The sequence below is a fragment of the Alosa alosa genome, chromosome 22 (assembly GCF_017589495.1).
Source record: "Alosa alosa isolate M-15738 ecotype Scorff River chromosome 22, AALO_Geno_1.1, whole genome shotgun sequence".
NCBI classification, from domain to species: Eukaryota; Metazoa; Chordata; class Actinopteri; order Clupeiformes; family Clupeidae; genus Alosa; species Alosa alosa.
In genome coordinates, this window is record NC_063210.1 from 13,491,825 (window position 1) to 13,507,985 (window position 16,161).

General features: G+C 42.1%; 1 protein-coding gene across 2 annotated transcripts; it reads right to left on the reverse strand.

Moving 5' to 3' along the window:
• Positions 1 to 485: 485 nt before the first annotated feature.
• tbata (thymus, brain and testes associated) lies at positions 486 to 15,896 on the reverse strand. 2 transcript variants are annotated; one of them, XM_048233558.1, is made up of 9 exons: positions 15,806 to 15,896; positions 15,347 to 15,587; positions 7,481 to 7,648; positions 6,833 to 6,918; positions 5,632 to 5,808; positions 2,411 to 2,492; positions 1,778 to 1,943; positions 1,397 to 1,434; positions 486 to 956 (listed from the first exon to the last, which is right to left on the reverse strand). In XM_048233558.1, the coding sequence occupies exons 2-9, from the start codon at positions 15,585 to 15,587 to the stop codon at positions 862 to 864; spliced, it is 1,053 nt and encodes a 350-aa protein (XP_048089515.1). In that variant the 5' UTR covers positions 15,806 to 15,896; the 3' UTR covers positions 486 to 861. The 2 variants fall into 2 exon arrangements, with proteins under 2 accessions (XP_048089515.1, XP_048089514.1); XM_048233557.1 differs by having other exon boundaries at positions 5,632 to 5,811.
• Between the last annotated feature and the right edge of the window lie 265 nt (positions 15,897 to 16,161).

Genomic DNA, 16,161 nt, shown 5'->3' on the forward strand with positions numbered 1-16,161 from the left:
GTGAACGGGGAGCTCCTGAACTGACACGTCACCCTATATAACACCGGAAAACCTGCCACGCGCTTCCTACTGGAGACATTGAAAATGGACTAGGTCCGAAACGTCTGTTGCTCCAGTTTTAGCCTCTGATTTCTTTTGTAACTTTTCGGCTATAATACACATTTTTCCACACAAGCCTTGTGTGCGCCTCCTTGTTTCATTACCCTAAGTGAGCTGGAAAAAAGAAACTTCAATCAGGCCAATCACATTGTGTAAGAGTCGGCGACGGTTCCGCGTGAATTCCCTGCTACTTGAAAACAAAGAAGATGGATGCTGCTGCTGACGAACAGCGGTTGTTGAAATGCGACTCGAGTTAAGCTTTTTTTACATTGGCAAAAGTTTGATCCACTAGACAACTAGCTTTGCTGGTGGGAAAATGCATGGGACTCATGAGTTGTATCGCGATCCTATTGCGTGCAGAGGAAATTTGACAGACAACCGTTTATCCCGTCTCTCGGATTGAGCAGTGCCAATGGACAGTTCCCAGACCCTACATCTTGATGTGGGTATGGCTCGTCAGGCTAAGGGTATCCCTCTCTATCTTCAAGAAGCTCATGGAGACCCAACTCTTCAGAGACTCCTTTGCAATGTAGCTTGAATGTTATTCCTCTTTTTGTAAGTTGCTTTGGATAAAAGCGTCTGCTAAATGAATCCATGTAAATGTTTTCAAAGGGCTTTAACATCATATGACCCCCTAACCAAAACTGTAAAGTTATATATTTTAGTACATACAGTCTTTCAAAAATAAAAACAGTCCTGATTATTGAATAAGACACCATATCTGCTACACTACCACTAGATATTGTCATTACAGACTATATGTCAGCACTGCTGAGGTTTAGCTTCAGTGAGGGAGGGCTCTGTGGCAGCACATTCCGCTGTGTGGATCTGCAGGACTTCAGCCTCTCCGATCCTCTCTGAAAGAAACACAATAAGCTCAGACTGAGCTGAATGACAAGACAAATACCGGTACGCTTTGTCTTATCGCAAAAATCGAGGATGAACATTTTCAAACAACTAACTTTCTATAATTATGCCATTGGTACACATCCACACATGGAGCTTCAGGCTATTTATTACTGGTCTTAGTTGATTGTTTGTTATTCTAATTGCCATGAACTCTGAGACTATTAACATGCAGCACATGTTTAGGCTTCATGCTAAATCATAATAGCTTGTTGACTGAGGGAATAGCTATGGGATTTGTAAGCCGAGTTTGATTACACCTGCTGCTCATTAACGTAGTAATTACTGAACAACATGGTGCTCCTAAACAGGCATTTGTGAATGTATTCATTTGCAAGTAGGGAGAAAGCACATCCATTTATGCATGTGAGTAGTAAGACCCAGTAATTACCTGGTGTGTCTTCTGCCAACTCCAGAGTCTTACACAAACTATCATAAACACAAATACACACACACACACACACACACACACACACACACACACACACACACACACACAAAAAACAACATATCAAAAAACATCCTAATTAAACAATGAAATGTTCCTCGTTCCATCACATGTTTCTAGCTCGTCACAGCACATATTTCCAGTTATAACGATAATGGCAAAAAACAACTGTTTTAAGTATCACTCTAGCTAATATGAATGATGAGGCAGAAATTGCTTCAGCACTCAGTGTGAACATACTGGCTAAGCACCCCCTCTCCATCACTTTGTTTATTTCCCTTCTAAGTTCAAAGAATATATTCCCACAATGCCTCGTGCCCTTACCGCGCCCTTCTGCGCTGTGTTGGTTGGCGGCTCAGAGAAGGTGGACGTTGGGGAGGTAGAGACGATCTTGGCACGCTGGCTCCACTCTGGCCTGGTATGTACGGTCGGCTAGGAAACGAGGCGTCGGCCATCGCCTGCTGCAGCAGACCCATCACCAGGTCTTTCTCTAAGAAGCACGAGAGATTAGTGTGATTTCATACATACACACATGCATGCACATCATTGTGCATAGACATATGCAAAGACACAGACATACATCTAAACATTAACATTAACACAGTGGATTAATTAAGTGGATAAATGCCAAAACAACTATTATATAACAGATAGAAAGAGGTCAAATTAAGCTTAATAAACAAAATCAAGTCAAAATCAAATCAAAATCAAGTCTATATGTTCAGTAATAAGAAAATACTTGAATTTTGCAAAAAGTCCTCTTATTTGGTCAAAACTGAAAAAAAGCTATGCTACAGGACAGGTACAAGACAGCTAATTTTCTCCACCCTCTCCAAACTATAAACCTAGAATTATTTCAATGTGGTGCAGAGGTCCTGGGCAGTCAAAAGCTGGTGACAGTGATGGCCATATAACAGAGTGACTGATGGTCCCGTTCGCACGTCCCTGTCACCTCACCTTGCTGTCTGGCGAACAGGAGCCACTGCTGCAGCAGGTGAAGGGAGTCCGTCTGCAGGATCTGACAGAGCAGCTCCAGGACCTGTCAGAGGGAAGAAGACATAAAGTGGCACGTGTCATCCTCTACAGAACCCTCACCCCCCTCTCTCTCTCTCTCTCACACACACACACACACACACACACACACACACACACACACACACACACAAACACAGTAATCAGTACATCAGAGAAATTCACATCTGTCCGTAAAACCATACTCGGTGTATTCTGACACTGACACAGACACATGCACACACACACACACTACAAAATTTGCCATCAGATGACATCTGCATCCCCTTGCAGCACGCATGTTGTTGTACCCACACCATCCGATCCCTTATGAAGCTCCTTTGGTCTATTTAAACCATGGTGGAAATGCTACCGCACACTCCAACCACTACTCTCTCTGCAGGAGTGCTATGACACCAGATTCAGAAAATCAATGGCCACCCGTGTCTCGACAATAGGCCTTTATCACGGCAGCCGAAGTAGGAAGTGAACAGCCCTGTTCCTGTGTGAGCACAGGTGTTTCTAATTAAGTGTCAGATTCGGCCACAGTTACTTCAACCAGAGGCCTCGTTAATGTTTTTAGGAACACCTGTGTTTTGCCTGCCAACAGGAAATTGAACAGCCCTGCTTCAGCTGCCCGTGGGCTGCCGTGATAAAGGCCTATTGGTGCGTTTTGCAAAATAACAGTGCCCGATCTATCTATGTCTTTCAAGAAGCTTGGAAAAAATTATATACTGGATATCTTAACAAAAAGAAACAATTTCAACAACATCCCAATGAAGGAAGGTATCTGCTTGATTACCTTCAATGAAATGCTCAAGAAGGTTACTCTGTTGGTGGTGTTGTGTTTCTTTCTATTCTGGTTCTTTGGTTAGCCATTCAGGCTACTCGTACAGTAATTTCCTGTGTATTAGCTGCATTGTGTATAAGCCGCAGTTAAAAGGAACAAAACCATATTTATACCATATTAACTGCCCCTGTGTATTAACCTCATAGCTGAAGAAATTTTGTAAAATCAATGTATAAACATCGCCTAATAGTTGGGAAATTATGGTAATGCATGTTGTGCCGTGAAGGAGAGCCTTTGCAGCTCCCAGGTCCAACATGAGGCACATTTTTGACGGCCACCAGATAAGTAGGTATTGTTATATTTCGCATCCTGTTGTTGTTGATAGGTTTTCGATTGGTCATTGTGGGAAATACCCTACCTTCAGGAATTTAACATATTTCTGTCTAAAAAATAAAGAAAAATCCGCACACTCAAGTCTTTGCAAACAAGTTTTTTTACTCTATGTGCAAGCTTTCGGTCAGATGACCTTCTTCAGGCAGAGTAAAACACATTTTGTCTGAAAATGTATTGAATACAAAATGTTCATGATGGTCGAACTATGCAAAGTACTGTGTGTCTATTAAAGATAAGTCTAGCCTCTGCTCAGTTCAACTTCCCCTTGACTCCCACGCATCTCTGAGTCAGTACCCATATTTATGCAGACCTTTAACACTCTCCACAGTAAGGTTTAATAGAATGTATCAGCATTTTACATTATCTTGATTATACGCTCACAGCCAGCATAATAGAGATCACAAACACAGTTTGCAGTTCCGGTCTTTGATTATAATTGTCTGAATCACGTTCGATGTCATCGTGAAACCAAATGCTACCCTTCACAGTGACTGCATTTAATTCTATATTACTGCGCCACAAATTGCTGCATCTCACTGCATTTCTTGGTGGAAGAATAATTATTTATGAATAAATCATAACATTTGTCATTGCTGTGCCTTTACTTGCGATAGGCGATGTCAAAAGGCATGGGACACATAGACTTCAGTACATATTCAATACTTCTGATTGCCACTTGTACACTCCACAATTATGCAAGATCCGATGCAAGTGAATTCAAACTCTGGTTCACTGACATATTATCAAACCCAAATGAGAGGGCCTAACCCAGCCTGCATTGCATTGCACCATCAGTACTGATTTACACGTTGGGCAACCGCCAGAACAGGTATCTAAAAATACACATTCTAAAACTGATAGTTCCGGTCCTTGATCGTGATTGGCCGAATCGCGTTCGATGCCGTTGTAAAATCCAGCACAAACATACACCTTGTCCGAATTCCGTAATATATTACTGCGATACCATAACTTGATACATAAGTTAAAGTAGCTGCGTCTCCACATTGCTTGGCAACCATTCAGATAGAGGAAATATATTTCTTGGCGGAAGAATGATTATCTATGAATAAATCGTTACATTTCTCGTTGCTTTGCCTTTACTTTATGAAACTTTGCCAGGAATTTATAGTTTTAGAAAAGCAATAAGTCACGAGTCCGTAGGTTACGCTGATTCTACAACACTGCTAGCAACACTGCTCCGCTAGCGCATTGTGCCTAACAACACCCCTTAGCTGTTGTAGAATCAGCGTCACCTACGACCTCTTGGGGCTTATTGCTTAATTATGATAGCCTGTTACCCACTGCAACCTCATCAGAAATGACAATTATGTAAGGGATAATATATAGAACGCCGGTCATTATTGGGAAAATAAGTCCCGACAGGGCGAACCGGACCCCGACATGCAGCGGAGGGGTCTTGTTCCGTCCCGAATGGACTTATTTTCCCAATAATGACAGGCGTTCTATACATTATCCCGCTTATTACACGGTTACTTGCCAAACCGAAACAATAAACTCCCCACAATATGACTCTTTAGCCTACATAGCCTAGGCTATAGCCTATTTGTTACCGTTTCATCGTGGCTTGTGCAGAGAAACAAATAGTTTGCAACAGCACACGCTGAACTTGAATCAAACATTCTTTAGAACACAGCTGATCAACCGTCCACTTTCACTTTTGAATGAAGTTCCAGTCTTTGCGTAGTGATATGAAAGATGTGAAATAGAAGCACAAAACCCATTTTCCTTGACAGCGGTCTGTTATTGAGAATTAGCAGAATACCGAACGTTGGGAAAGCCCATTCAAGTGAATGGAGCATTCTTCAGCATTATGAAGAGCCGTGTAATAAATTTCATTACTGTGCAGATTTGTAAATGTATTAGAAGCTCACCACTGTTGTTTGGTACACTCTCTCCATGTGTATATGTGTGTGTGTGTGTGTGTGTGTGTGTGTGTGTGTGTGTGTGTGTGTGTGTGTGTTACCATGAGCTCCTGGTCCTGGAAAGGCTGCATAGGTGCAGGAGCACAAGTGGAGGTCCTCCGGTGGAGGGAAGTGGTGGTGCTGTAGCGGCCCATGGACCTGGTGGGAGGGGGGAGGATGCGGCCCGTCTGGGCTGAGTACTGGGTCTTTCTCCCGCTCGCTGTCCTGTCTGCCCGCTGCTGCTGTGGGACACACACACACACACACACACACACACACACACACAAAAGGTGGGCTACACTGGGCATGCAACTGGTGTCATTTTTTCAAACGTGCGTGCTGCCATCACGTCTTGTGTGCAGCCAGTTCCAACGATTTTAGTGGAAGGTAAATGTTGCTCTACGAATGGAGCACGTAAAGTGTAGCCTGGCTGTGAGAGTGGTGTAACTGTCTGGCCCCTGATGGCTGCTGCTGTGGGGATACTTCAAAGAACCCCAACACAACTAACATGCACTTACCATGCATACCATGCTTACCTTTCTACCCTCCTCTACCTCCTTCTTCTTCTTCTACCGATATCTCCTTCAACTACACTTTCACTAAAAGTACACTTTGCAGCTATTGTTAGTGACTGTAGAGCGACCCCTAGAGTCCTGATATACTTATATTTCACTCTTGGCTTGTTGGCTTGGCTTGTTCCCCCTGTACACAATGAATTGCTTTTGTTGTGGAGGCGAAGGATTAACAGGCAAAAACTATTTCCAAAGTGCTATATCTACTGACAAGGTACTGTTTCACAATTTTCGTGAGTTGTCTTCGGGTCGACTATTCTTGAAGTTGCGTGGCTGGTTCTCTCGTTAGCAACTCGCTATGGCTATGCTGTATGGCTATGCAAGGTGAACGATTCCCCTATTACAAGTTTGTTTACCATCAAATTGGCTTCGTAAAGGTTAAATGTAAATTGATACAAAGACACATGCCGCACACACACGGGCAGAGGCATGCGTGGAAACCTATATACTATATGCAGATGCACTCAGGCAAACACACATTTATAAATTAAGACGTTATTATATCAAGACCACACTAAGGCACACACAGACACACATATTTCATGTAGCAAAAAAGTGCACATTTGTGTATGTCAGCACTTATGGACACACACACTGACACACGAACACACACACACACACACACATGCACACACACACGCAAAGTATCACCCACTCTGAGCATCACACACACACAACTCTATCCACCTACTTCTCTTCTGTCCTGGGCCTGGGTGGACATGCTGACTTTGGCTGTGATATCCTTCAGCTCCTCCTTCCAGGCGTCCGATAGAAGCGCTTTAAGAGAAACAACAGCATCTCCTGGGTTATGTTAGGGCTGCACGATTTGTGGAAAATATCTAATTGTGATTTTTCTGACAGATATTGCGATTGCTATTTGTGATATATCAATGAATTGATTCAGTTCAATATTCCATATGTCTCTTTAATTTGTGCCATCCCTGATTGGTGAGCATGCCCGGTGCACAAGAAGCACAGCACCCCTGACCAACTGTAAAGCTCACCAATCAGAATTTCTGTGCCCCTCATGCACTACGCACACCCACCAACCATTCGTTCATATTGTGATTACAATTACGATTGTGATTGGGATAATTGTGCAGCCCTAGGTTACATTAGGTGGTCACACTCCTCTTCCTCTCCATACTAAAAACAAATGACGTTACTTTAAACACCTCAGCAGAGGAGCACATATCTTGCTTTTTTGTGGTTATAAACACACCACACACACACACCACTTCCATCACACACACACACACACACACACACACACACACACCACTGTTACATAACATGTATACACAAACACACATCACACATCAAAAAGCCACCACTTCACCTGCTCCTGCCTTTGAGCCAAGCTGCTGGAGGTGGAAACCAAAGTGGTGCATTGGCAGGGGGCCCCTGTGCGACGTTTTTACCCGGCCAGCGATGAGGGGATGGGGGCAGAGAGGACTGTTAACGTACCAGTCATCATTCACCATGCACACTGGGTTGCCATTCAGGCCTGTATGGACATTGCAACAGAAAAAAGGTAAGGGGGAAAGAAGCACAGAAGGGTTTACCTTTCCACCTTTATACCAGTGCAATTCTGTCCCAGCCAGCTATGAAACCCCTGGTGGGTACACTCTGTGAATTCGCTGATCAAAAGCTTACCCTCTTTCGCTCGGTGGACACACTGGCATCCTGCTGGTACCAGGAAGCAATGCCTCTCATTTTTGTGGGAAAAAAACAGGGAAAATAAGTAGCTAGGGGCATTTTAAACACAGCGGGGATGTTCTGATCACCGAGGACATACTCGCTAAAGAGATTTTTTAAAGACATTTTTTTTAATGCAACGATTTAAAATGAATGCGCTGGAATATGATGGGAGTGTGAGGAAATAATGTATTTCATGCACCAGCTGCTAAAGCAATAATGTGCCACTGATACTTTAGAACGCTCTTGACTAAATAAATCTAAATTACACTCTTTCTAAATGTCAAACTTTTATAACTGTGATATGTGTTCGTGTAGTAAGGCCTTGAGTCTGTTTAGCTGGAAAAATAATTGTATTGCCAGTGTTGGCAGCCTTACAAAGACTAAAGCATTTTTTGAACGTCAAAAAAGTGATTAATGCAATTAATTATTCTTGGTAATATGTAAACCTGTTTTTTTTTCTGGTGAGGATTTTGCTATTCACAAGGATTTCATATTTGAATACAATAGGAGGGGTAAGGAGGGGAAATCGTGGCCTACTGGTTAGGGCTTCGGGCTTGGAACCGGAGGGTTGCCAGTTCAATCCCCGACCAGTGGGAACAGCTGAAGTGCCCTTGAGCAAGGCACATAACCCCTCACTGCTCCCCGAGTGCCACTGTAGCAAGGCAGCTCACTGCTCCGGGTTACTGTGTGTTTTCTTTGTGTGTTCACTAATTCACGGATGGGATAAATGCAGAGACCAAATTCCTTGTATACGCAAGTATACTTGGCCTAGAAATCTGATTTACATTTACATGGATCCTCAAAAGACTGGGGAAGACTTGAGATCTTCAAAAAGCTTCTCAACAAAACTCATCTATTTACCTTGTATCTAACAAAGTCTTACAGAGAGTTTTGTTTATGTTATTATTCTGTTACATTTTATTTACTCTCTTACTAATATTTCTATTTTATTTCTAGGCTATAGGTAATGTCCCAGAGCAGTAAGCCTTTTATTGTCAGTATGCATTTTGGGTAACCAAAAGTCCTATGGGGAGTTTCCATAGGGCATTTTACAAAACGCATGAGCATACAGTACCTTGACAAATAATGGTCTAAAGTACTCATATTTCATTCTATATTGATCTACTTTGAGATACAGATTCACAAGACTTGGTAGTGGGTCTCAGTTGTGTTTCCAAGACAAAATAAATGACCATGAGGGCAGAATGTGGTCATTTCCAGAGATTTACAAAACAGGCTAAAAACTATCATTATACCCTTTGCCACTCTCTGACAGTTCATCACACAGTCAATCTATTGGTACCAAAATAATCTACAAGGCCTCTGCTTTCAAAAGAGGTTAAGCACAAGTCAAAGTATGTGGAAATAGGGCCATTGTTAGTAGGCAGTGTGCAATTTCAAGCAAAAACTCAAAATAGGGGGGTAAGTGTAAATATTTATTGTCATTGTAAGTGCACACAAACTTTAAAAACGCAATTATGTACAACACCAAAGCACTCATGTGACAGGCTTACTGGAAATGGCAATCACAGCCCTCTGGGCAGATTATATATGCACTCGGGAGTGTAGTGGAGGGTGCTCCGGCTGCACCATCGGTAGCCTACTTACGCAACTGCCTAACTGGGGGGGGCCCTGTCATTGCCGGGCCCTTAGAATCGTCCTAATCCATCCCCCCACACCCCCGCGCGAGTGTGCGCGCAGGCAGACACACACACACACACACACACACACACACTGCCCAATTATTTATCATTTGTAGGATTTATAAGTGTAGCCAGAGACTTTCTAATGAGGAGAAGCACTGAAAAAATCCTCCATAGAAATGCATGGCCGTTGTCTACATATATCCCACCCCTTCCTCGGCTAAACGTCAACACCAAGGACTTTGGTCCATAAGGTGCCTTTGAGACTTCCCCATCCCCCCCCAAAAAAGCTGAGATTTTCCATTGAACTTCATATTCATCGTATTAAGTATATGTTATGCTGTTAGAAATACATATTGGTCAAGCTCCCACACTTTTTATAAATTAACTGCAAGCAGACAATTTACATGCAAACAGCAAAATATGTCCACCCTGTCATGGACAATTTCAAAACAGAGTAAATACATTGTAATTACATAGTGATTATAAAATGTACATTTTCAGAAAACTATTTAGTCCCTTTCTCAACAATACATTTTAGTTAATGGGAAAAGTATTTGGATAATAATGAAATTATGGCAAACTATTTGTTTCTCTATAAAATCTGCGAGAGTTGCACTTTCTTTTCTAAATAAAATCTAACAACAAAGATATCTGGTCAATTTGTCAAACAATACTATTTGGCCCTCATTTGCTTATAAAGGAATCACACAAAAGATTTTGCTAACTTGTGGAAATAATTTGTTTATTTTCATAGAACATGAAAATAACAGGGTGGACAGAGACATGACAGGGTGGACCCTGGGCATGACAGGGTGGACATGTTGTGGAATGTCATTGAATGGCCCCATAAATGCAAGGAACAATGCAAGAAAATTGTGTAAAAATGCCTTTTCCCATGTAGGGGAAATTACCAGTTGAACAGACTAGTTTTGATCCACTCTACCTGCATGCAGCCACTGAAAAGATGCCCAAAATGAGACATTAATGTGGCCTTCTAGCGTTAAACTCTGCACAGTGAAAGTCAAACATTCAACTGTAGAACAAGAAGAAAACATTTTTTTAAGTGGAGAACAGTTGATTTGAAAAAACAGAATATTTCAGAAAGATCACTTGGGCGATCTCCAAACAGTCTCTCCCTTTCTGAAGAGACATGGCCCGCTCAGTTCTGCAGTTGCTGTTCCACATACTTCCACGCAGACGCCTCAATCTGTAAAGAGCTTGTTCAGAGCCTGTGGTTCTGGTATTAGGCAAAAGTACCTGCCAGTCATGGTACCAACAGATGTCGTCCCAAGACCTGGCCATTTGAACTGGTTTATGCCATGGCGTTGCATACACTTAACTTTCACACTATGCCCTTCTGCATCCATGATGATACCTGGGTATGCTTCATTGTCATAATTAACAACGCACCACTCTCCAATGTGCTTTACCTCAATCATTTCTGGTCTCCTAGGATTATCTGGTGTCTTTCCACATGCTGGGGACTTGTCAGATGAAACAGGAACATTAGCTAGAGTGACCTCTTGAAGATTAAAGCAGGGGCAGTCCAAAACACCTTTCTCCCTTTTACATAGACATGAAATGTCTCTGTATTTCATTTGGCCGGGTGTCAGACTGATAGCTTGGTGGATTCTCATAGTGCCTTTTCGGCAGCTATTGCAGGTATCTCAGGCTTTGATTCAATATCCCTCTCTGGGATGAAGAACAACTTCGACAGATGTGTCCAGGCTTTTCAGCTTGTTATACAAGCTCTGGGCATCAGGAATGTCTCCTCCATGGGCTACAATCCGGTCTGCTGACCTCTTGAGGGCCCCACCTACACCGCCTGGTGCCCCTTCCCATGATTAGCCTCAAAGAAATTCCATGTTATTTCTTTGAAGCCATACTTGTAGGGTTCTGTTGAGAGGTAGAAGAAATTTCCCTTTTGTCGATACTGTGTTGCAGGCCCATCGCTGAAAAAATGAAGTGTGCTGACTTGAGGGTGTCGTTCTCTCACTACCTTCAGAACTGGATCAAGGTGGGCCCAGATGGCCACAGGGTCATGTCTTCTGGAGGGTGATATGGAGCAGAAGGTGTGTGGCTTTGTTCACCAGTGGTGTAGAGCACTCCAGTGTGCAGACTGGCCTGCTTGTGTGAGCCTCCAAAATGCACAGATTGTATTTCTTTCTTCTGTACTTACATGAGTAATTTTCGCTAAAATCTATATGCAAGAGGGACTCATTGGGCTTCAGACTCCTCCTGAGCTCCCTGTAGGCATCAAATTGCCATTTAATGTTGAAGACATGGCTCCTAAAATGAACAAGCCTCTCCTGGAAATCTGTGTTAAGCTCATGCTCTGTTTTTGTTATCTCCCTTTTCACTGTTATTGTTGACACCTTCTCATCCTTCTTGATCTTCTCTGTCATCCACTGAAATAAACTAATGTTCTCTTCCCCAGGGGTTTTCAGCATCGGGTGACAAGTTAGGAGGCATTCACTGCACTCACCATAAGCACAGACCTTGGCTTTCGGGTCACACATGGTTGCTTCAGACATTTCCTCAATGTTTCTTGAGGACAAGTAACCCTTGGCTCTTCAAGGCATTGGCAATGAATTGCAAGTTCTCATGCTTTTTGCAGAGACATGTGTCACGGTCAGAGGTAGAGGGGGTTACCACCCAAAAGGGTCTGAGACGGCAAAAGGAGGTGTATGACATGTGGCCAATGTGCTCAGAGAGAAACCTCCTATGCAAGTTCTTCATTGTGTCAGTAAGCACCCTCTTTTGCATTTTATTCTTCAGCCGTGTGACTGTTTGTTTGCGGCCAGTTGTCATTCGACTAACATCATCTCGAAGAAAAAATGATGTAACCTTCCTAATGTCATTTCGACTGACGCACCTCCTCCCACGGTAGGTCAGATCCACAGGATACTTTGCTATCTTCTTAGAGTAGCCAAAAGCAGTCTGGGCATGCTTTTGGAGCTTATACTTCTTTAGAATGTTTCCAATGACCACTTTTGCTATCAGCTGCTTCTCTCTGTTTGTTTTTGCATGTTCATATTTTCTTCTAATATTTTCAATCAGGGATGTATGGAAAAGAAGAGCTCTTTTGATGGGTGAATTCACTTTTTGACGTGCCAACAAAGCATTGACTTTTGTACGTGGTGATTTGGACGGACTTTCTTTCTTGGCCCGATGGTACCTCTTCTTATATTTCTCAGTTTTACTTTTCTCTTTTTTGAGCTGTGCCTCTAATATTTCAATCTGTTTTTTCAGTTTTCTCTTCGCACTCCTTCGAATGCTTTCCCCTTGATGCCGTTGCCTGAAACACAAAATATTTGTAAGGATTTTTTTTATAACGATTTTAGCAAGTTAGTTATCAATATGAAGAGTTCAGATGCAAAACCCTCTAAATCCATCTGACCACTTTTCTTTTAAATGAGCATTTAAAATCAGGCTCCTATAGGTTTTGCCTATAAATCAATGTCAGACCAGGAAAGAGTGGTATTTAGTGGGTTTTGAAGTTAAATTATTTGAACTGACAACATGAACTGTGTGTGTGTGTGTGTGTGTGTGTGTGTGTGTGGGTGTGTGTGTTTCTGTGTGTGTACATGCATGTGTGTGCAAACATTGGTGGTTTTCCTGCACATGTGGCAACATGACAACATGAACTGACAACAGGAACTGTGTGTGTGTGTGTGTGAGAGTGCGTGTACATGTGTGTGTGTGTGTCTGTTTGTGTGTGTGTGGGTGGGTGTGTTTCTGTATGTGTGTGAATGCCCTATGTGTGCGAACATTGGTGGTTCACACGCATTACATGTGGCAACATGACAACATGAACTGACAACATGTACTGAGTGTGTGTGTGTGTCTGTGAGTGGGTGTACATGTGTGTACTGTATGTGTGTCTGTTTGTGTGTGTGTGTGTGTGTGCATGCATGTGTGTGGGAACATTGGTGGTAAGTTGTAGGAGTGTGTGTAAGGAGATGTCTTTTGTCTCCTGGATGAAAATTATACTCTTTCCCATTCATTTCCTATGGCGGTCATTTTTGACCGTAAACAAAAAAAGTGTTTCTAATTGAATAAATCACTCAAAATTCAAAGAAAGTAGTCAAAATAAATTTGATGTGTTCAAAAGCCTTTTGTGAAGGATATCATAAGATCTTGAAGCAGTCTGATGAAAAATGCTATATTTATGGTACAGGGAATGGTTAAATCGGTCATTTTTGACCGGAACAGTGTTAGAAGGTTAACATATACTATGTGTGGAGAGCATCCATTCACCATCTTTATCTCATTTTTGACGTAAGTGGCATTTAGAGGCTTTTGCATCTGAACCCTTCATATGTCATTTTATGTGGACATAAACAGTTGATAATTGTCCTTCAAATAAATCTAAACTTTCTAATAAGTCTCATCAGCTAAACTTCCAATGATCTAACCTGGAGGGCCCTGGCTCACGCTGATTTTCAGGAGTTTCAGCAGGGGAGTTGGGTGGTGTCTCTGACTGTAGCAAAGCACTAGCCCTGTTTCTGGCTCTGGCTTGACTTTTTGCCTCTTTCCATTTCTTTCTTTTTGCCCTCTTCTCTCTCTCTCACTGAGCTCATTGACACCCTTCTTCTTTCCAGTCTCTCTGTCTTTTTTTCCATTTGACCCTTTCTTTCTCAAGGTACTTTCTTCTTCTGTCTGGGTCAGCATCACGACGTTCCCGATATCTCCTTGCTATCTCAGCTCCTTTTGATCTCATTCCTTGAAAAAGACGATTCAAAATGTTCCCTTACACATTTTAATTGGCAGTCCCTGTAAACTAGGCTTGCCTTATCAAACTAGGCTTGCTGATACCGATATCGCCAAAAAAATTGTCCAAATTGTCCAATTGTCCAAATTTACTATGTATAGCATGTACTGTTATAAAATGTGTGTAATAGCTGTTGTAATATGTGTAACATTATCAGCATGTGGCCTAAACTATGCACATGTCCTTCCCTGTCATGAACCATGTCCACCCTGTCATGGAAGGCTTGCTGACAGGGTGGACAATGACAGGGTGGACATTTTTGGCTAATGTTAGCATTTAATGAGCACATGGTGGATCTTCACTTAGCAACATGCTACAGTCAGCAAGCTGACTATGTACTGTTTTACAAATATATTTCAAAGTTCTGATAGGTTTTTCTATCAATTGATATTTCACTATGACAGAGTGGACATGTTAAGCTTGACAACATCCAACTACACACATAATATGATGAAAATTATGAAACATAAGTGTAAATACTTACTCTGCAACTCGCCACTGCTTCAGCCTCCATTGAAGAAAGAAAAAATGCTCGTAGTGATGTCACTGAAAACATCAGTGGGTTTCTTAAAGGGACAGTTACCCCATAATGACAGGGTGGACCGCAATTTCAGGGACACATGCAAAATGTTCAATATGATTATGAAAATACAATATACATGATCAAAATGACTTGTTTTATCAAATAACTTATTGTGGACACTAAAACCATGTTTTTTTGATTTAGTATCATTTAACCACTTATTACACACACTGTAGTTAGCCGAAGCAGTGTGTGGGACATGCCAAAATCACGCACATCCAATGAAAAGAAATTGTATAAAATGAAGGAAACAAATTTTAAGAGACTTATCCTTGTACTGATATGTGTGCAAGTGTTTGGCCACTTATAATAAGACCTCAGACTTTCATTATTCTGCTACATTTTCATGATGACTGAGTGAGTCTGATGAGGACACCAAAGGCACTTCATAGTGATATTGACTCTAGCACTGGTGTTCAGTGTTTCCCTCTTTATTTCTTTTCGTGAGTTTTTATGGCTTTATTTTTACCGACTGAAATGCATAGCGGTGGCACCTCTCACCTGAAATGTGTGTGACTCGCTGTGGATGGGGGTTGTGGCGTGAGAAGAACGAGTGATGGCTCAGCGCACCAAACCGAGCACTGCTTCTGCCGTCCGTCTTACAGATGTCCCTGCATGTCTGAAGTGGGTTCTGATCCGACAGGTCTTCAGCTTTCCTCTTATTTAAGATGGCCTCCTGGGTTTTCAGAGCAGATAGGTCCGGGCATGTTGAAGCTGGAGTGCCACTCTCTCCTGAGTCCATCTGTTAAACGGACAATAAAGGCAAACTTTTAAACGATGTGACCTTAAATTATAGCTTCACACTCACTCTCGCCATATGGTGTTTCTGCGTCAAGACAGATTAACCTCTGTATTTAGATGGACTATGACAGATTTAAAATACAAGATAAAGCCTTTCCAAATAGCCTACTTAAACATGGCTGATGAGCAATGGAGTCAGAATTAATTATGATTCCTCACCTCTGTTGAAAGCTTGAAGCTTGCACCACAAGAATTCTGCTACTGTAAGTCGCCTATAAGCACCTGAAAGCCCAGTGTTTCTCCATGTTGCTAGGCTGCATGTTCTCAACCTAGGGGGGGATGTGCTAATGCATTCAGTCCGCAAAATAATTCAGCCCTTACTAGAAACTACAATTCTCTTCCTTGGGTCCTGTCCCTGACAGGGTTTCCTGAGGCTAACTGTAGGACCCTTTAGAAATATGTGTTACTGGACCCGTTTTACTATTTCCCTATTTCTCTACATTTAAGCTGTGGGACTCAATTTCCGAGAATCCTCTAATTTAGTTTTCTAGCAGTTAATTGCACTATATATATTT

Excerpts from the sequence above, each read along its gene's own strand:
- tbata (XM_048233557.1), bottom strand. The coding sequence starts at position 15,587 with ATGGACTCAGGAGAGAGTGGCACTCCAGCTTCAACATGCCCGGACCTA. Across the intron at positions 7,649-15,346 it reads GCGAGTCACACACATTTCAG|GCCTGAATGGCAACCCAGTG; the intron begins GTGAGAGGTGCC and ends ATGTCCATACAG. Across the intron at positions 5,812-6,832 it reads AGGCCCAGGACAGAAGAGAA|CAGCAGCGGGCAGACAGGAC; the intron begins GTAGGTGGATAG and ends TGTGTCCCACAG.